The sequence below is a fragment of the Liolophura sinensis genome, chromosome 10 (genome assembly GCF_032854445.1).
Source record: "Liolophura sinensis isolate JHLJ2023 chromosome 10, CUHK_Ljap_v2, whole genome shotgun sequence".
NCBI lineage: Eukaryota > Metazoa > Mollusca > Polyplacophora > Chitonida > Chitonidae > Liolophura > Liolophura sinensis.
In genome coordinates, this window is record NC_088304.1 from 31220965 (window position 1) to 31242802 (window position 21838).

Here is a 21838-nt window from a genome sequence, read left to right on the forward strand (position 1 = left end):
GTCAGCCAGTTACCAGTCCAAGTGGACCAGTAAAAAATCCCAAGTATAGTGTCAGCCAGTTACCTGTCTAAATGGACTGGTGAAAAATCCCAAGTATAGTGTCAGCCAGTTACCTGTCCAAGTGGACCAGTAAAAAATCCCAAGTATAGTGTCAGCTAGTTACCTGTCCATGTGGACCAGTAAAAAATCCCAAGTATAGTGTCAGCCAGTTACCTGTCCAAATGGACTGGTGAAAAATCCGAAGTATAGTGTCAGCCAGTTACCTGTCCAAGTGGACCAGTAAAAAATCCCAAGTATAGTGTCAGCCAGTTACCTGTCCAAGTGGACCAGTGAAAAATCCCAAGTATTGTGTCAGCCAGTTACCTGTCCAAATGGACTGGTGAAAAATCCCAACTATAGTGTCAGCCAGTTACCTATCCAAATGGACCAGTGAAAAATCCCAAGTATAATGTCAGCCAGTTAGCTGTCCAAATGGACTGGTGAAAAATCTCAAGTATAGTGTCAGCCAGTTACCTGTCCAAATGGACTGGTGAAAAATCACAAGTATAGTGTCAGCCAGTTACCTGTCCAAGTGGACCAGTAAAAAATCCCAAGTATAGTGTCAGCCAGTTACCTGTCTAAATGGACTGGTGAAAAATCCCAAGTATAGTGTCAGCCAGTTACCTGTCCAAATGGACCAGTGAAAAATCCCAAGTATAGTGTCAGCCAGTTATCTGTCCAAATGGACTGGTGAAAAATCACAAGTATAGTGTCAGCCAGTTACCTGTCCAAATGGACCGGTGAAAAATCCCAAGTATAGTGTCAGCCAGTTACCTGTCCAAATGGACCAGTAAAAAAATCCGAAGTATAGTGTCAGCCAGTTACCTGTCCAAGTGGACCGGTGAAAGGAAAACTGGTGTTATTTAGAAACCCTGTTTTCAGCATTTTCAACAAGGGAGAGATAGGAGAGAATGAAATCTATAAACAGTGCTGTGACAAAATGACCTCAGAAACAATGTTTGGACACCTTTTTCACATTTTTGGCTGACCTCCTGGTCCCCAGACAGACATACATGTAGCTTTGGCGTATGGTAAATATAAGTTTCGCATGTGGATTACTTTTGCACTGGCTGACTCAATGACGAGATGACACAGAGGATGATCACGGCCATATCTAGGGCCATTATAGTTCAGGAATACATCTGGGCTCCCAAACTGATCAAGAGCTATTAAAACTAGCAATTGAATTCAGCAAAGATAGGATGGTTTAGCAATAAAATGCTATGTTTTCATGAAAATATTTTTAGCTACTAACTTAAAGCGTACAAAAAGCCTCATTTTGAAATGTGTTTTATAAAATTTCTATATGTACAGTCATGATGTTTTCCTGTTGTTTGTGATGAGAACCTTCAAGTTATATGACCCTGCTTCAAATCTTCAAAATCTTAACAATTATCTTTTCAGATTTAATCTGAAGTTATACTATACTGATGGAAATTATGGAGAATTTATGTACAGTTTATATATATGTTAACTACTTTGTGTTCTGATGTGGAGAAAGGGTACAAAAAAAAGAAAAGAACGCCATATTTTGTGTATATTATATGAATGTCTTAACTGAATTCTTGATCAATTTATAGAGAAATTCTTCTTCAAAGTATTTTTGTGGCTGAAATGTAAAACAAGGAAAACAAAACATAGATTTCCAATGAGTGGCTAGGCTGGAACTCTTCAAATATATATATATAGATAGATAGATAGATAGATAGATAGATAGATATTACCTGTGTGAATATTCTCATTCCAGCCACAGTTGACCCAAGGCTAAACCTCTCTCTCTGGGAAGTGATTCCATCCAGGGTAGAAATAACGGTAAAGAAATTTAAAAGCCTGTCTGTCTGTCTGTCGCGCTTTCATTTCTATGCTATAACTATTCTTTGCCAAATATTATCCAGTTTTGATAAAATTTTATGTTCACGTGAGATCAGTTTTGAAAACCAGCTTGATCCACGCATATTTAATGGTTCCATTCATTCTATATGAATGTTTGATCATAATTTGCAAAAAGTGTTTCAAATGCTGCCCAATCTTGATAAAACTTTGCATGCTGACTCAAGAACAAAGTGTGAAACCAGCTTGATCAGTTTATAAAGTTTGAATATGTATTAAGCCCTTGACAAGTGAGTTTGTATGTTCAAATCCAGTTCTCACAGCTTCATCTGTGGCTTAAGTCAGGAGGTTTGTCAGGTACCTGGCGATGGAAGGTGGTTTACTCCAGGGGGTTTGTCAGGTACCTGGCGATGGAAGGTGGTTTACTCCAGGGGGTTTGTCAGGTACCTGGCGATGGAAGGTGGTTTACTCCAGGGGGTTTGTCAGGCACCTGGTGATGGAAGGTGGTTTACTCCAGGGGGTTTGTCAGGTGCCTGGCGATGAAAGGTGGTTTACTCCAGGGGGTTTGTCAGGTACCTGGCGATGGAAGGTGGTTTACTCCAGGGGGTTTGTCAGGTACCTGGTGATGGAAGGTGGTTTTCTCCAGGGGGTTTGTCAGGTACCTGGCGATGGAAGGTGGTTTACTCCAGGGGGTTTGTCAGGTACCTGGCGATGGAAGGTGGTTTACTCCAGGGGGTTTGTCAGGTACCTGGCCATGGAAGGTGGTTTACTCCAGGGGGTTTGTCAGGTACCTTGTGATGGAAGGTGGTTTACTCCAGGGGGTTTGTCAGGTACCTGGCGATGGAAGGTGGTTTACTCCAGGGGGTTTGTCAGGCACCTGGCGATGGAAGGTGGTTTCTCCAGGGGTTTGTCAGGCATCTGGCAATGGAAGGTGGTTTTCTCCAGGGGGTTTGTCAGGCACCTGGCAATGGAAAGTGGTTAACTCCAGGGGGTTTGTCAGTCACCTGGCGATGGAAGGTGGTTTACTCCAGGGGGTTTGTCAGGCACCTGGCAATGGAAGGTGGTTTTCTCCAGGGGGTTTGTCATGTACCTGGCGATGGAAGGTGGTTTTCTCCAGGGGGTTTGTCAGTCACCTGGCCATGGAAGGCAGTTTACTCCAGGGGATTTGTCAGGTACCTGGCGATGGAAGGTGGTTTACTCCAGGGGGTTTGTCAGACACCTGGCCATGGAAGGCAGTTTACTCCAGGGGATTTGTCATGTACCTGGCCATGGAAGGTGGTTTACTCCAGGGGGTTTGTCAGTCACCTGGCGATGGAAGGTGGTTTACTCCAGGGGATTTGTCAGGCACCTGGCAATGGAAGGTGGTTTACTCCAGGGGATTTGTCAGGTACCTGGCGATGGAAGGTGGTTTACTCCAGGGGGTTTGTCAGGTACCTGGCGATGGAAGGTGGTTTACTCCAGGGGGTTTGTCAGGCACCTGGCGATGGAAGGTGGTTTACTCCAGGGGGTTTGTCAGGCACCTGGTGATGGAAGGTGGTTTACTCCAGGGGGCTTGTCAGGCACCTGGCGATGGAAGGTGGTTTACTCCAGGGGGTTTGTCAGACACCTGGCGATGGAAGGTTGTTTACTCCAGGCACCCCTGTTTCACCCACTCATAAACCTGTATTTTCGAAATCAACCAGTAGCGTTAGTGGCTAAATAAATAATGTTACAGCCATATGTTTGTATGGTATCTGTTCTACTGCCTTCAGGCTGGTCGTATTTACCGCGGCTTGGAGATTCTGCGTACTGTTGGTGTTACAGCCATATGTTTGTATGGTATCTGTTCTACTGCCTTCAAGCTGGTCGTATTTACCGTGGCTTGGAGATTCTGCGTACTGTTGGTGTTACAGCCATATGTTTGTATGGTATCTGTTCTACTGCCTTCAGGCTGGTCGTATTTACCGCGGCTTGGAGATTCTGCGTACTGTTGGTGTTACAGCCATATGTTTGTATGGTATCTTTTCTTCTGCCTTCAGGCTGGTCGTATTTACCGCGGCTTGGAGATTTTGCGTACTGTTGGTGTTACAGCCATATGTTTGTATGGTATCTGCTCTTCTGCCTTCAGGCTGGTCGTATTTACCGCGGCTTGGAGATTTTGCGTACTGTTGATGTTACAGACCCAGAGCTGGAGTTAGTTCTGGTCACTTGCTGTGCCCCATCTAACATCAACAACAGCCCCAAGTACCAGAACGCATCTGTGGCCTTACTAACTAGTGTGTACCTTCAGCCCTCCACTACAAACTGGACTCTGGCTAACGGTGGGTGGGAATTCATCAGGAAGCGCTGTCAATCAAAATATCAATCATTCAGTCCTGTCAATCAAAATATCAAACAGCCAGTTAGAAAGCTTCATATTTGCATACCGTGAAGTGCTGATTGGTGAAGAGGTTGTAAGGATGAAATATCAGGGATTTTGTTCTTATTTAGTTTGTACAGGAGAAATTGATACGGAAATTAGGTCAGAACATACCTGCTACAGATTTTGATGATATTATTTGAGGCTTGTATAGCAACATCATCCTGATATGATGGAGTGGAGACATAGCATAGTAAGGACATGAGGAATCGCTCTGCTGCATCCATCATGATTTTAAATAAAAATCCACTAGGAAGATATAGCTGTAATAGGTCCTGTAAATAATGTTTAGAATGCTGTTCATGTTGGAAAAAAAAAGCAAAAAACAAATTTTTAAGAATTATTTTAGGTTTAAAGCAAATTGTTAATAATTTTTACTTTTGATCATGGATTTCAAAAATTAAGATTTATTTTCCATTAAGCTTTTGTTCACACAAAATTAGTTGATGTTTGGTTCTGCACACATTTACAGATGCTAGTAAGGCCTATGTAGAGAGGATCATCCCTAACCCAGCCTATGTGGAGGTAGCCCCTTGTGCCTGTGATGTCACCAAGGGTGCGTGTAATGTGGAGTGCTGCTGTGATCAGGTAAGCCAAACTCTGTTAAGGAGGACTCCATGGCCAAGGGGGTTAGCACACCAGCACGGTACAATGACCCAGAAGCCTCCCACCAATGCGGTTGCTGTGAGTTCAAGTCCCGCTCATGTTGGTTTGCTCTCTGACCGTACATGGGAAGGTCTGCAGCAACCTGCAGATGGACGAGGGTTTCCCAAGGGTTCAACCCTGTTTCTGCCCATCATAATGCTGGTCACCGTCGTATGAGTGAAATATTCTTGAGTACGACGTAAAGCACCAGCCAAATATAGAAGAAAAAAAAAACCCTGTTAACAGAGACAGTAAACAACTGAGAGATACATGCTGGAACACAAAGTGGGTCATGACTAGATGGTTAAAACGCTTGCCTTGTCATTTACTGCATCTTACCTTAAGTTTGGCATTTTTCAAGTGATACATTTTGCTTGATTCTGATTGGTTCATCAACCTGTTGTGTTGACATCAAAAGTATCATTCTAAGGCTTCTGAAAGTGCATTTTCACATACCAAATGTTAGGTGAAATACACTGTTTTGTTTATGGAACTAGCATGATGTTTTGGAAAAGAAAACAATCATTATTCTTTCCTTATACATGTAGCCTAGTACAGCTCTGTACATATAGCCATTCCTGTCTGAGTGAATAAGTTTAATGGGGTTTTTTTCTGATTTGTGTATTTATTTGTTTGATTGTTGTTTTCCACTGTGCTCAAGAATATTTCACTTATACGACGGTGGCCAGTGTTGTAATGGGAGGAAACCATGCTTTTGAATGTTTGTGTTTATGCACATACATTTAGCGTTGAGGTAAGCATTCAGTCCTGGATGTGAACCTGGAATTACTGTTTATGGGGCCTAGGTGACAATAAATGGTGGACAACGTTTGTGGGGCCTAGGTGACAATAAGCGGTGGGTGGCATTTGTGGGGCCTAGGTGACAATAAGTGGTGGATAATGTTTGTGGGGCCTAGGTGACAATAAGTGGTGGATAACGTTTGTGGGGCCTAGGTGACAATAAGTGGTGGATAACGTTTGTGGGGCCTAGGTGACAATAAGCGGTGGACAATGTTTGTGGGGCCTAGGTGACAATAAGCGGTGGACAATGTTTGTGGGGCCTTCTGCACATTGCAATGTTTGTCATAAAAGGCATTACAAGGCAGTTTCAGATGACAAAAGCACATTAGCCCTCGACCAGGACAAGATAACAGTCTCGTCGTTCACCTAAATGAATTTTCACGATACTTTGTACGAAGTCTTATTATTTTTCTGTAAGTTCTAAACAACCTGACAATTTTCAATGCCAGTGCTGTTTGGTTTGTTATTCTTCTGGTTTTGGTAGGAATGCCCATGCATGCAATAGACCTGTTCTGAATTATCTCCCTTGTTACGCGATGGAACTATGATGTAACACAAGATTAGGTCTTGTGGCGTGAAACTACGAGAAGTGGGGTCTCACATATTAAAGCATGCAGTATTCAAGTTATACCAAGACAGCGACAGTTCTTTTCCATGCAACATAATGTAAAAAAAAAAACATGATATCAGTCTTTGAGAATGACAGAAGTGTTGACAGGTCTTGAATGAAGTTGATGTTATTCAGCTTAAGAGTTTGCGGAAGCTGTATATTGTATTTAAGTAGAGCCAGGATTTTAGAATTATCTTCGAACGGATTAAAAAAAATAAATAACCTTTATCGTGATCTTTCAGAATAAGTTTACAAAGTTAAGGTCTGTATTAAAGTTAGATCTTCGCACCTTTTAAAAAGAAGAATGACATCAACAGAGGTAATTTGGTGTTGTCCTATTGAAGCATGTTCAACAAATTTGTGTCAGAGCTGTTAGAATTTGTATTAACTGTAATTGTAGCCAGTAATAAATCTTTTCTTTGCTTTCTGTTTGTCAGGATTGTTCCACTGACGAAAAGACCACCTTCACCAGCTGCATTCCAGGTCTGATTGGAGGAATGCCCAAGCCAGACCCCGCCCACTTGTGTAACTCCACCCAAAACAACAAAGTAGATTGGTTCCCTCTCATGTGTGTGGAGTTTCAGAATAGTGCCGCCCTGGGAACCTTCTACAGCAATCAGGCTGTTGCCAGAACAGTCCAGAGTTTTTATGAGATGCTGTTTTCTGTTGATACAGGCTATAATTACAGGTAACTGCATTCGCTGCATTGCACGATGTGGTGAAACATCCGTCTCAGTGTGAGAGATTAGGGGATAAACTTTACAAGAGCCATTCCATCGTATCACCTTTCATTCCATAAAAACACACCGTCCAACCCTAAGTTTTATACTATAAAACACAATATCCAACTCTTTAAATCATTTAAGTTATGGGGCATCTTTGTGGATATGTATTGTATAGCCTATATCATTGATCGACATCAGGGGAAGATAAATTGCATGATTTGTGTAATAGAGATGACAGTATGAATGATAGATCTAACTGTGCTGTGTGTGGAATGGATAAGGATTAAACTCTTGTCCAAATCTTGAAAATCTTGGACACACTGTATTTCACCTTTGCTTGGTTGGTTGATTGTTTGAAGTTATTGGCATCTCCATTCAGCTGAATGCTGTGCACCACAAACAACACAAGGGCATGGGTAGAACAGTGCATGCAAGATAAGAAGCGGCCACAAGAGGACTACATACATGCAGGGATAAATGAGGAGGTCCTTTCACATGCAGTAAATAAACAGAAAAGCAATTATATACAGAAGGCTTAGGTACATATGCAGTAAATAGGTGACCCAAAATTTCTAGACATGGAAATAAGCAGACTTTACTGAAGATGGTACCACATACATACTGCAAAAAACATGCATGGTTGTTAAGTGTGCAATGTAACAGGGTTCACAAAGAACTGACACAAGGAATACATATGTGTACGTGTTGTAAATATACACGTAATGCAGGTAGACAGCTGCAGCTAAAAAGGAACAAAAGGTTCAACAAAAAAAATGTAAGACTCTGTCCTCAACCAGACACATATCACATAATTCATTAGCAGGACGTTTACACCTGTACAGATATGAACTAAGTTGGATGTGTGTGGAGAGCAGAGCACTGCAGAACTTTAGCTCTTTGAGGAGGCATTCTTATGTCAGAAACATCAATGCTGGGGTTAAATTAAAAAAAAAATCTTCCCTTTGTTGAGCATTCCCAGACCTTTGCCATATTGTTGTAAAATAATGTTGAAATCATATCAGCAGAGGGGTTTATGCCCACTGCAGTACCTCCAGCTCTAAGAGCTGTTTTAGCCACACCTTTACTTGACACTGATAGATTGATCCGCCTCATTTAGGGTCACTAACAGTTTCTGTAAAGTTTGATTAATGAGAAAGGCTTAAGTTTTGGCAGAAAATGTTATTTTTATGCCTTTACTTGCTTCTGAATGCATGTTTTTACATGCCAAACATTAGGTGAAATACAGTAATGTGTTCATGGAAATAACACAAAGTTTTGGAAAAGAAAACTATCATTTTTCTTTCCTTATAGCCCAGTACATTTGTGTACATGTACATGTAGCCATCCCTGTCTGAATGAATAAATGTATTGTTGTTATGTTGGGTATGTGTGTGTTTTTGCACACAGAGAATCAGATTGGAGGAATGCCCCTGAAACCAATGTTGGTACGGCAGGATACAAACATGGTCAGAGATTGAGGACAGCTCAGCCTACAGCCATCGGTGGTTTGTCCTCTCGGTCAGGGGTTCTCGCCCTTCCTCAGCGCACCATAGGGGGCCAGTGTCTTCGTACTGCACCAGTCAGATTCCTGACAGATTTGGAGTCAGACTGTACCTACACGATGACCCCGGAGCTCTGTGGCGTAGACTCGGTGCTGAGTGCCAGGATGTATGCGGAACCATCGGGCCTAACGAGTCCACCATGTCTGAGAACCTATCAGGTGCTCTCAGTGGAAGATTCCAGCGGGAAAGCAGTGTCAGAAGCGGCAGCCTCCTATTTCTGCTCACCTGACAACACCGGGTTCCTAAACACACCTGATACCATGCGGACTGAATTAAACCAGTACACCACATCACTGTTTGATTATGATATGCCTCCTGAGAACTGTCAGGATACGTTCGGAAACGACATCTGTGCCGATCCGGAAAATATTACAATCACTCCGAAACAAGAGCTTCCTAAATGTAGTTTTGATGACGGTTACACACCAGCTCCACTCCCGGTTTACAACTCAACTACGAAAGTCTGTCACAATGCAGTGCTGAGTGTGAAATACAATTTCACATGGTCCGGCCAACGGATTGTGTTTCTGAACACGACAGTTATACTGGGTGATGTGCCCATGGAGGTCACTTGGCAGGAAAATCGGACCATGATCTACACAGACAACGCTGGCACAACACATCGGAACACAAGCCTGGTAAATCGCTCGACACCTGCCATACTCAACCAGAAATACTCAGTGATTTTCCATCACAATTATACAAAGTTAATCAACACCTCCACCAACAACCAAGATGGCAACACAAGAGTGGACAGATCTGGTTATCCAGGTATGTACATGCAGGTGTACAACAAAAAGCTTGGTAGTATGGGATTGAGATCTTCTAACATGGGCAGGTATATACTACAATTAACATGGACAGGTATACACTACAATTAACATGGACAGGTAAATACTATGATAAACATGGGCAGGTATATACTACAATTAACATGGACAGGTAAATACTATGATAAACATGGGCAGGTATATACTACAATTAACCTGGACAGGTAAATACTATGATAAACATGGGCAGGTATATACTACAATTAACATGGGCAGGTAAATACTATGATAAACATGGGCAGGTATATACTACAATTAACATGGACAGGTAAATACTATGATAAACATGGGCAGGTATATACTACAATTAACATGGACAGGTAAATACTATGATAAACGTGGGCAGGTATATACTACAATTAACATGGACAGGTATATACTACAATTAACATGGACAGGTAAATACTATGATAAACATGGGCAGGTATATACTACAATTAACATGGGCAGGTATACAATTAACATGGGCAGGTATATACTACAATTAACATGGACAAGTATATACTACAATTAACATGGACAGGTATATACTACAATTAACATGGACAGGTAAATACTATGATAAACATGGGCAGGTATATACTACAATTAACATGGGCAGGTATATACTACAATTAACATGGACAGGTATATACTACAATTAATAATATTCACACCAATTTTAATTGTTGTTTTAAGAGCAGAATAAATGTTTTTTCCACAATGTTGGAGGAGGGTATAAAAATAAAAAGTTGAAATTCATCTAATGTGTGGACAATGTTGATTATCCTGACAATATTTCCTGTTGATGAGAATTACAATGATTTACAATTACGTTATCAAATAAAAAAATGGAGATCACAAAAAATCGAAAGGTTGATTTTCACTTTATTTTTTAATCCATGTTTGGAGAAGCAAAATGAAATTGGTTTTGCCTTCCTGATGACTTTTATGAACTGAAAAGTGTTTTTTTAAGAGGATTATTTAGGTTTGACCTGGCACATGATGATTTTCTGATGTGCCTGTAGGTTGGTCTGTCTGTCTGTCGATCTATCAGATTTTACCCACCCTGTCTGTTAACATGGGGCCCATTAACTATACATGGGGCCCATTAACTATACACGTGATGATTTTCTGATGTGCCTGTAGGTTGGTCTGTCTGTTTGTCAATCTATCAGATTTTACCCTCCCTGTCTGTTAACATGGGGCCCATTAACTATACATGGGGCCCATTAACTATACACGTGATGATTTTCTGATGTGCCTGTAGGTTGGTCTGTCTGTCTGTCGATCTATCAGATTTTACCCACCCTGTCTGTTAACATGGGGACCATTAACTATACATCTGGCCCATTAACTATACATGTGATGATTTTCTGATGTACCTGTAGGTTGGTCTGTCTGTCTGTCGATCTATCAGATTTTACCCACCCTGTCTGTTAACTTGGGGCCCATTAACTATACATGGGGCCCATTAACTATACACGTGATGATTTTCTGATGTACCTGTAGGTTGGTCTGTCTGTCTGTCAATCTATCAGATTTTACTCACCCTGTCTGTTAACATGGGGCCCATTAACTATACATCTGGCCCATTAACTATACACGTGATGATTTTTTGATGTACCTGTAGGTTGGTCTGTCTGTTTGTCGATCTATCAGATTTTTCCCTCCCTGTCTTTTAACATAAGGCCCATTGACTATACTTGGGGCCCATTAACTATACACGTGATGATTTTCTGATGTGCCTGTAGGTTGGTCTGTCTGTTTGTCGATCTATCAGATTTTACCCACCCTGTCTTTTAACATGGGGCCCATTAACTATACTTGGGGCCCATTAACTATACATGTGATGATTTTCTGATATACCTGTAGGTTGGTCTGTCTGTGTGTTGATCTATCAGATTTTACCCTCCCTGTCTGTTAACATGGGGCCCATTGACTATACATGGGGCCCATTAACTATACATGTGATGATTTTCTGATATACCTGTAGGTTGTTCTGTCTGTCTGTCGATCTATCAGATTTTACCCTCCCTGTCTGTTAACATGGGGACCATTAACTATACATGGGGCCCATTAACTATACACGTGATGATTTTCTGATATACCTGTAGGTTGGTCTGTCTGTCTGTCTGTCTGTCGATCTATCAGATTTTACCCTCCCTGTCTGTTAACATGGGGCCCATTAACTATACATGTGATGATTTTCTGATGTGCCTGTAGGTTGGTCTGTCTGCCTGTCGATCTATCAGATTTTACCCTCCCTGTCTGTTAACATGGGGCCCATTAACTATACTTGGGGCCCATTAACTATCCACGTGATTTTCTGATATTCCTGTAGGTTGGTCTGTCTGTCTGTCGATCTATCAGATTTTACCCACCCTGTCTGTTAACATGGGGACCATTAACTATACTTGGGGCCCATTAACTATACACGTGATGATTTTCTGATGTGCCTGTAGGTTGGTCTGTCTGTCTGTCGATCTATCAAATTTTACCCTCCCTGTCTGTTAACATGGGGCCCATTAACTATACATGGGGCCCATTAACTATACACGTGATGATTTTCTGATATACCTGTAGGTTGGTCTGTCTGTCTGTCAATCTATCAGGTTTTACCCTCCCTGTCTGTTAACATGGGGCCCATTAACTATACATGTGATGATTTTCTGATGTGCCTGTAGGTTGGTCTGTCTGCCTGTCGATCTATCAGATTTTACCCACCCTGTCTGTTAGCATGGGGCCCATTAACTATACTTGGGGCCCATTAACTATACTTGGGGCCCATTAACTATCCACGTGATTTTCTGATATACCTGTAGGTTGGTCTGTCTGACTGTCGATCTATCAGATTTTACCCACCCTGTCTGTTAACATGGGGCCCATTAACTATACTTGGGGCCCACTAACTACACACGTGATGATTTTCTGATGTGCCTCTAGGTTGGTCTGTCTGTCTTTCGATCTATCAGATTTTACCCATCCTGTCTGTTAACATGGGGCCCATTGACTATACTTGGGGCCCATTAACTATACACGTGATGATTTTCTGATGTGCCTGAAGGTTGGTCTGTCTGCCTGTCGATCTATCAGATTTTACCCTCCCTGTCTGTTAACATGGGGACCATTGACTATACTTGGGGCCCATTAACTATACACGTGATGATTTTCTGATGTGCCTGAAGGTTGGTCTGCCTGTCGATCTATCAGATTTTACCCACCCTGTCTGTTAACATGGGGACCATTGACTATACTTGGGGCCCATTAACTATACACGTGATGATTTTCTGATGTGCCTGTAGGTTGGTCTGTCTGTCTGTCGATCTATCAGATTTTACCCACCCTGTCTTTTAACATGGGGCCCATTAACTATACATGGGGCCCATTAACTATACACGTAATGATTTTCTGATGTGCCTGTAGGTTGGTCTGTCTGTTTGTCGATCTATCAGATTTTACCCTCCCTGTCTGTTAACATGGGGCCCATTAACTATACATGGGGCCCATTAACTATACACGTGATGATTTTCTGATATACCTGTAGGTTGGTCTGTCTGTCTGTCAATCTATCAGATTTTACCCTCCCTGTCTGTTAACATGGGGCCCATTAACTATACATGGGGCCCATTAACTATACACGTGATGATTTTCTGATGTGCCTGTAAGTTGTTCTGTCTGTCTGTCTATCGATCAGATTTTACCCTCCCTGTCTGTTAACATGGGGACCATTAACTATACATCTGGCCCATTAACTATACATGTGATGATTTTCTGATGTGCCGGAGGGTTGGTCTGTCTGTCTGTCAATCTGTCAGATTTTACCCACCCTGTCTGTTAACATGGGGCCCATTAACCATACATGAGGCCCATTAACTATACATGTGATGATTTTCTGATGTGCCTGTAGGTTGGTCTGTCTGTCTTTCGATCTATCAGATTTTACCCACCCTGTCTGTTAACATGGGGACCATTAACTATACTTGGGGCCCATTAACTATACACGTGATGATTTTCTGATGTGCCTGTAGATTGGTCTGTCTGTCTTTCGATCTATCAGATTTTACCCTCCCTGTCTGTTAACATGGGGACCATTAACTATACTTGGGGCCCATTAACTATATAAGGGGCCTGTGCATAAGAATGACATCAACATTTTGCGAGATGTCACAGATGTTTGCAAATTCAAACTTGTTGTTATGTGAAGAGGTGTGTAATGGCAGCCATTTTGGAATAAGGCAGCGGTGTACCAGCTCTTGATAATTCTGCTCCATTCATATTCACGAGTCATTATTTAATGCGATGATATCTAATTCCAACCATTGAAGGAGAAAACCAAAAAATTAAGTAAATATGGATCAGGGAAGACTGTATCTCAATCCCTTCTAATGTCTTTGAGATTTATTAATGCAAAACTATGGCTCATAAAGCCTTCTTGTTGGAAACTTGAGGAGAAAAACTGAATTTTGTGACCATTTGTGTAACATTTTGAAGACCACTCGTCTTTCACCAGTATGGTGTGTATATTGTATGGAAAAGTTCATCACTAACTTGCCCGAGGCTGGGGGTTTACCCAGGGCACTCATGCTTCCTCCACCAAAAAATGTTTTAAGTCATCGTAGAAGTGAAAAATCTTCCAATATGGTGTTAAACAGCAATTAATAAATAAATAAATAAATCCCATTGGCAATGATCTTTGTCGTCATCCATTTGTTCATTTATGTTCATGTACAGTTTGTTCAGTCACACAACAAAGAACCAAATTAATTTTTAAATTTACAGGCTATGACGCTGGCAAGTTGATTCTATCTGGGAAGGCTATTGTGAATTCAACAACAGGTGCATTCTTCTATGTGAACTCAAATTTGACCAATCAGATGGCTCTATTTGATACAGGTTAGTGGGAGATTGGAATAAAACAGTACAATGGAATTGACCTTGTGGTAATGACTTGTGACCTTGTGGTAATGAGGTGTGACCTTGAATTAATTTCATGGCTCCACCATATCTTTGTGAACTGTATGGTTGTATTTAGTCTTTTGCAGAGACCCTTAGCCTGTCATTTGACACGCCGTCTGAAGGAGCTCACAAATTTGATAAGGATGACTAATGAACATAATCCAGAGTGACGAATGGAAATGGTCGTAACATAGTCATCTGTAACATGTTGTTGTTGTTATACATTTAGGCCCTACTGTTGATGAACAAAGCAGTAAGGTGAATATGGGTCAGATTTTATTAATTTGTTGATAAAGATGGAGTTTTAAGTACCGACATGGGACCAATTGATGGTTCACCTGTGGGCCTTCAGTGGCGATAGGTATTGCGGAAATAGTTATTATTACATTGGAGATGTGAGGTTGTGTGGTTCAGGCTAACAACCTGCCTCTGTGTAAGCTATGTTAGTGTGAGTGAAGACACACCTCCCCTTAGATCAGTGGAAATTGTGTTGGTTGGCCAAGGTATTTTTCTCTTGTGTTCATCAGCTAACACAGATTATGTCACTTTTCACTCAAATCAGGAAAAAAGGTTTCCTCTGACAGAGCATAGAAAGGAAAGATTCAAATGATCTGTCGTGGAGAGAGTATAAGGCTCTCTTCAGATATGTCTCCGTATTCTTCCCATCAAAAGGAAATAATAATGCATGTTACAATGTGTTCATCATTTAACGTCTGTGTTTACAAAAGCTATAAATAAAGGTCACAGCATAATGATCTCTTAAAACATACAGTAAAATGCAATCTAAAGACCACAGTATAATACATGTTGTCATAAAGGTCACAGTATAAAGCTGTCATTAATTGGCAACTGTAGGCCTATAATGCCGTTTTAAAGATCACAGTATAAAGCTGTCATTAATTGGCAACAGTATAATGCCAATTTAAAGGTCACAGTATAAAGCTGTCATTAATTGGCAACTGTATAATGCCCTTTTAAAGGTCACAGTATAAAGCTGTCATTAATTGGCAACTGTATAATGCCCTTTTAAAGGTCACAGTATAAAGCTGTCAATAATGGCAACTGTAGAATGATCTGTTAAAGGCCACAGTGTAGCGTTCTTACACATTTTTCTGTTTGCCACAGTATAAGGCAAAAAAACAGAAAGGTATCCAAAAATTTCAAAGAATAATTGTCACAACTATCAGGGCTCACTACGCTTAAAAATTTAACATCATGATGTTATCACAAACTATCAAGGCAGAATGATGCATACTGCTTTCCAAGTATATTTGAAATTGAAAGAGTTCAAGCCCTGTTTAAATAATTTAGTCTTTGGGTTATAATTTTAGTGTTGTTGTTGTTGGGCTTGTTTCAGGGATGGATGGCCTCTGCTTCAGACTTTGGGTTATAATTTTAGTGTGGTTGTTGTTGAGCTTGATTTAGGGATTGATGGCCTCTGCTTCAGACTTTTGGTTATAATTTTAGTGTGGTTGTTGTTGGGCTTGTTTCAGGGATGGATGGCCTCTGCTTCAATGCAGGGAAGAAACAGATGACATTCCAGGATGATGCCATGTCAACATGTGCTATACGTTTGGATTTTGACATTATCAACAATTGTACAAGTATAAGGTAAAGATTACTGCAGTGGCAGCTAATGCATTACTGCATTTATCATTGACATTTTGCCACAAATAAACAAACTGCATCCTACATTGATCATTGTTCACGTTTTGCCTCCAGTGGACACACTGCATTATCCATTGTTCACGTTTTGCCTCCAATGGACACACTGCATTATCCATTGTTCATGTTTTGCCTCCAATGGACACACTGCATTATCCATTGTTCACATTTTGCCTCCAGTGGACATACTGCATTATCCATTGTTCATGTTTTGCCTCCAATGGACACTGTATTATCCATTGTTCACATTTTGCCTCCATTGAACACACTGCATTATCCATTGTTCATATTTTGCCACCAGTGAACACACTGCATTATCCGTTTTTCATATTTTGCCTCCATTGAACACACTGCATTATCCATTGTTCAGATTTTGCCTCCAATGGACACACTGCATTATCCATTGTTCACATTTTGCCACACAGTGAGCACACTTTATCTTCCATTTTTCACACTTGCCAACTATGAATAGACTGCATCATACATTGTTCACATTTTTTTCGCTCCATTGTTCACATTACAAGCTTTTTATTATTTTTAGATGCTTGTTGTTTTGATCATTGTTTACATCTTTCACCTCTGTTTGTTTTTCAAACATTGCATCCAGTGTATGATTTTTCCACAGGAAGCTTGTCCTGAACAGACTGAACAACATGATGCCTGCTGACAGACTGGGCAGGTTTGGTTTTCTCAACTCCAACAATGATGGTTTCTGGGTACCAGTTATCAGGTGAGAAAATTCGACTTCATTATAATGACAGTAAAACACCAGTAATTTCATGAACTTTTTCACCCACTAATCTACCTGTTGTACTGAGTTTGAAGACAATCCAGATGAAAAAAGTGGCTTTCCGTCATAACCATTCACTTAGTCATGTTACAAAGGGGCTTTCCGTCATAACCATTCACTTAGTCATGTTACAAAGGGGCTTTTCGTCATAACCATTCACTTATTCATGTTACAAAGGGGCTTTCCGTCATAACCATTCACTTGGTCATGTTACAAAGGGGCTTTTCGTCATAACCATTCATTTAGTCATGTTACAAAATGGCTTTCCCTCATAGCCATTCATTTAGTCATGTTACGAAGTGGCTTTCCCTCATAACCATTCATTTAGTCATGTTGCATAGTGGCTTTCCCTCATAACCATTCATTTAGTCATGTTACATAGTGGCTTTCCCTCATAGCCATTCATTTAGTCATGTTACATAGTGGCTTTCCCTCATAGCCATTCATTTAGTCATGTTACAAGTCATTTGTGTATGGATGCATGGACGTTATGCACAGTGATAAATTAAGTTGTAGTTCTATGCTACTACTTGTACTACGGACAGCCCAAATTCTTGTTTTCAGATTTTGGGAAATGAAGTCGGATTTTCAAGTATTTTTAATTGGCTCATATGAAATTTTGACTGCTCCATTCAATTATGGCTCATTGGATAGGCAGGGACATGTAGTAGATGTTATTTCATATCTAGCAAGTGACCAATCAGAGCAGTCGGTGCTATTTTAGTCACTCAAGCCATATTAAAGCTAACTGGTAAATTGAACAATAATTTGATGGTTTCCCAATAAAAAGCTCTTATGTAAATTTCTTTCATTCTCAAATTTATAACTCTGAGAAAGCAATATTTTGGGTTGAACTGTGTAAAATTTGTTTGTATGGTCACAACATCACCATTAAAGCTGGGATCAGACCCTTCAGCTTTGTTCTGTACATGGTTCTGCATGTAATGTAAAACTGCGAGTATGCCATCCATTTTATTGGCGAATGCCACTTTCTTTCAAATCAAGGCTGAGAGGAGCTCTCATCAGTGCAGTTGCTGTGAGTCCAGCTCATGCTGGCTTCCTCTCCAGCCGTATGTGGGTAGGTCCTCCAGCAACCAGCGGATGGTTGTGGGTTTCCCCCGTGCAGAGAGCCCGGTTTCATCCCACCATAATTCTGGCCGCCATCATATAAGTAGAATACGAGTACGGGGTAAAACACCAGTCAAATAAATAGATAATTTGTTTCAAATCATGTTGTACATTTGTTTCATACAGGCAAGATCTGAGTGAGTATTTTGACCCTGCCCCCAGCCCAACACCTATTATAGTTTTTGAGAATGTCACCAAGGTCGAGATGTCCGAGAACGTGGCGAGTCGCTGTCATGATGTGACCACAGGGATACAGCTGGAAGTACTGTATGGAGAGACGGGGAAAACTCTGGGGGCGTCTATCCTGGAGATTGTGGGGGCGAAAATCAGGTATGAACTTGTATACATGTACTGCTCATACTTGTACTTGCCAGCATGGTGCGATGACCCAGAAGCCCCCGGACAAACGTGGGAAGGTATGCCAGCAACCTGCGGATCATCGTAGTTTTCTCTCGGGTTTTGTCCAGTTTCCTCCCACCATAATGCTGGCCGCCAGCATATAAATGAAATATTCTTGAGTATGGCATAAAACACCAATTAAATAAATAAATTAATATAATTGTATTTGAAGACATTTTCATCTGTGAAGACAATTTGGAGAGGACAAAATATAAATATTGGTGTTTCAATTAATAATTCTTATTGGACTTATTCTATTTTTTTTTTTTTTTTTTTTTGTTTTTCTTTTGTAATTAACCCAAATTTTGTTCAGTGTTAATAAATCTACACATACATGTAGTGCTGAACCAAGTATTGTTCACCACCTAAAAGCAGGTTGTTGTCGTAATGAGCTATGTTTATGATACGTCATTTATGGGCATCTCTGCATCATTCCTAACAATGTTCATGGGACCAAACAAACTTTGAAACTTCTGAATCCACAGTTGCAACCTACAAGGTGTTCTCTACATGTAGTTATTGAGGGGATTTTGGGTCTTGGATCAAATCTGTTCTTCTCTGATTGCCTAATCCTGGAAATGATTTATGAAAGGAAACCTGAATTTTGAAAAATATCTCACACTTTCAAAAGATGCTGGCTTAGGAATTAATTTTCATCAGGAAAGCCCTTATGTTCTGCCTGTCATTTTCCTGTCTGCATTCTACTAGATGCATAAATTTTAAGAAATTAAATTGGCAACAGACTGTTGTTTATCTGACCAATCAGGTCGTCTTTTCTGTTGAACTGACAGCGCTCCATGGTACAGAGTAGAGTGCCAGGGATAGTAAAGACGAAAGCCAGCTAACAGCATTGATATTAATACTTTCACCGGGACTGTTCATTGACATGTAATAGTATCAATGCACAAATATTAAGCCTGCTGTCATTTTCAGTTATACACTTTCAACATGGGAGCTGTCTTGTTCGGGAGCCAGTTCTGCCCGTTGCTATGGTAACCAGAGTGAGAGCATTGGTACAGAGGGGCAAATGGTTGAACCTTTCTACCTGACGACATCAGTGAGGTTCACAAGGGTTCCTGCCCAAATTCCAGTGGAACCAATTAAGTAAGTTCATGGCGACTGGCTTTTTGAATTGTAAGCAAGGAAGCATTCTGCAATTGTTGACTGCATTGGGTGTCCATGGGTGGCCCCCGTCATATAAGTGAAATATTCTTGAGTACAGTGTAAAACACCAATCAAATAAATAAATAAATAAGTTCAAGACCATGTACTTCGGGTACTTTAGTGGCATGAGGTAGTGGAAAGCAGACAAAAGATGACATAGAAAGGTAGAGTGAAATGAACAACATCGGACAATAATCTGAGAATAAGGGCTAATAATAACTGGAAATACAGTGAGTTAGACAACAGAATAATCTGCACTGCATATGTAAATTGTGAACGTCAACAAAGTCAGGTTTTGGATTTAAGAGGCCGTAATGCAGTTTTTTTATTATAAACTCCCATGTTATTTAGAAAATGTTTCCATCAGTGTGTCTGCATGAGGAAAGTGTGTTGGTGTGAGTAAAGTGGCAAATGCCCGGATATCTTCGGCCTAGAATAAGATCTCGTATCATCCTCCATGGATGCCCCTCATTAAGTCATTACCCCATACGATGTAAACCCTTTGACCATCCAAACAACCAACCGACTGACTGACGGACTGACTGACTGACGGACTGACTGATGGAGCTGCTTATAGCGACTTAACCATTCCTGAAGTTTTTCCTGAATGCTGATCATGTAACATAAATAAAGAGTTAGAGAATTAAACCAAAAGTAGACAAAACAGCATGCAGTGTATAAAGGATATAAAACGAAGACTATGGTTTTAAGGAAAATGCAGAAAAATTAGGGGAAAAAATTTCATTTTTAAGGCATATTTTATATTTGTTAATGACCCCTGTATTTTATGCATATCTTCGGTTAGTGATCAAATATAGTTGGAAATGACATCATGGGTGAACATAACCAGACCAGCTTAGTGCACCCAATTCCGCTTCTTCACCCCAACCAAGTAACTTTGACAGCTATCACTATTGACGTCACCACAGCAGGCTACTTAATTTACGGACTGACCACAAAGGCACCAGGAACACTGTAGTGTACAGCCATTTTTTGTCTGAAACCCAGTTTTATACTTCAGGGCCCGGTTGTTCATTATACTTTGAATTTTGAACAACTGCATTGGCTGCTGCATTTGCCTAAAATTGTAAATATAAAAGATAACTTAATATCAGCATTAACTAGTACACTTTTGGACAACTGGGCCCCGTTAGGCAACATCCTACACTCTGCATTAAGGAATAGGCCCTGTTAGGGAACATCCTACACTCTGCATTAAGAAATGGGTCCTGTTAGGCATTATCCTACAATCTGTATTAAGGAATGGGCCTTGTTATGGAACATCCTAAACCCTGTATTAAGGAATGGGCCCTGTTAGGCAAGATCCTGCACCCTGTATTAAGGAATGGGCCCTGTTGGGCAATATCCTACAATCTGTATTAAGGAATGGGCCCTGTTAGGCAACATCCTACACTCTGTATTAAGGAATGGGCCCTGTTAGGCAACATCCTACAATCTGTATTAAGGAATGGGCCCTGTTAGGGAACATCCTACACTCTGTATAAAGGAATGGGCCCTGTAAGGCAACATCCTACACTCTGTATTAAGGAATGGGCCCTGTTAGGCAACATCCTACACTCTGTATTAAGGAATAAAACCCACTCATTTCATGTATCCTTTATTGTATTCTTCACTGCCAATATTTTCACAGGTTTTGGAAGTCGTATGATGAGGCTCTTTGCCCTCAAGACTCCTGTTGGCGGGGACTATTTTATCCATTGACGGAGGAATACACTGGAGATGAGCCGTTTTACCCCCTTCTCTGGACACAAGTGATAGTTTTCGGATCGTTTTTCTTTTTTATGGTTACTCGCCCCTGGTGGTAGCTTGAAACAAAAAAAACAACCAACAGAATGTGGTCAGAACTGTGGGTTATGGTCAGTCAGCTGATATAAATTGGTTTTTGGGTGTCACCATGAAATATTTTATGTATATTTCTTGGAACATGTCTGAAAAACTGATATGTTCTTAAAAAGTGTATGCCTATTTTTAGCCTGTGAGGTCTCATTGTGATGCTTATAACCTTATGTTTGTTTATATTAAGGGCGCTTCAAGTGTACAAAAGGTTCACTGTACACATTTTTAGATTAGTGTATGAAGACATGTTTTTTAAATGAATGTTTGGTTGTTGTCTCAGAATATTTCGAAATGTTCGTTGTAGAGGTGGTTGAAAAGGTTGAAGAATTAGGGTAGGTACACTTACCTGTATATGTAAATTGCATGTGTGATGTAAGCTGGGATTAAGATAGAAGTCTACAACTTAATCCCAGATCGGGGCCTCCATGGCTGAGGGGGTTAGCACGCCAGTGTGACG

The 21838-nt window shown here is 40.7% G+C and overlaps 1 protein-coding gene across 1 annotated transcript in view; it reads left to right on the forward strand.

The window, feature by feature from the left end:
• LOC135476300 (uncharacterized) overlaps positions 1–21559 on the forward strand; it is a 48459-nt gene extending 26900 nt beyond the window's left edge. The window contains exons 11-21 of the mRNA XM_064756288.1: positions 1787–1851; positions 3977–4169; positions 4740–4855; positions 6761–7011; positions 8456–9381; positions 14202–14315; positions 15872–15989; positions 16669–16773; positions 18088–18291; positions 19294–19464; positions 21176–21559. Coding sequence (XP_064612358.1) covers positions 1787–1851; positions 3977–4169; positions 4740–4855; positions 6761–7011; positions 8456–9381; positions 14202–14315; positions 15872–15989; positions 16669–16773; positions 18088–18291; positions 19294–19464; positions 21176–21350 — 2438 coding nt within the window. The 3' untranslated portion in view covers positions 21351–21559. The remainder of the gene's footprint in view (positions 1–1786; positions 1852–3976; positions 4170–4739; positions 4856–6760; positions 7012–8455; positions 9382–14201; positions 14316–15871; positions 15990–16668; positions 16774–18087; positions 18292–19293; positions 19465–21175) is intronic.
• Positions 21560–21838: the final 279 nt, after the last annotated feature.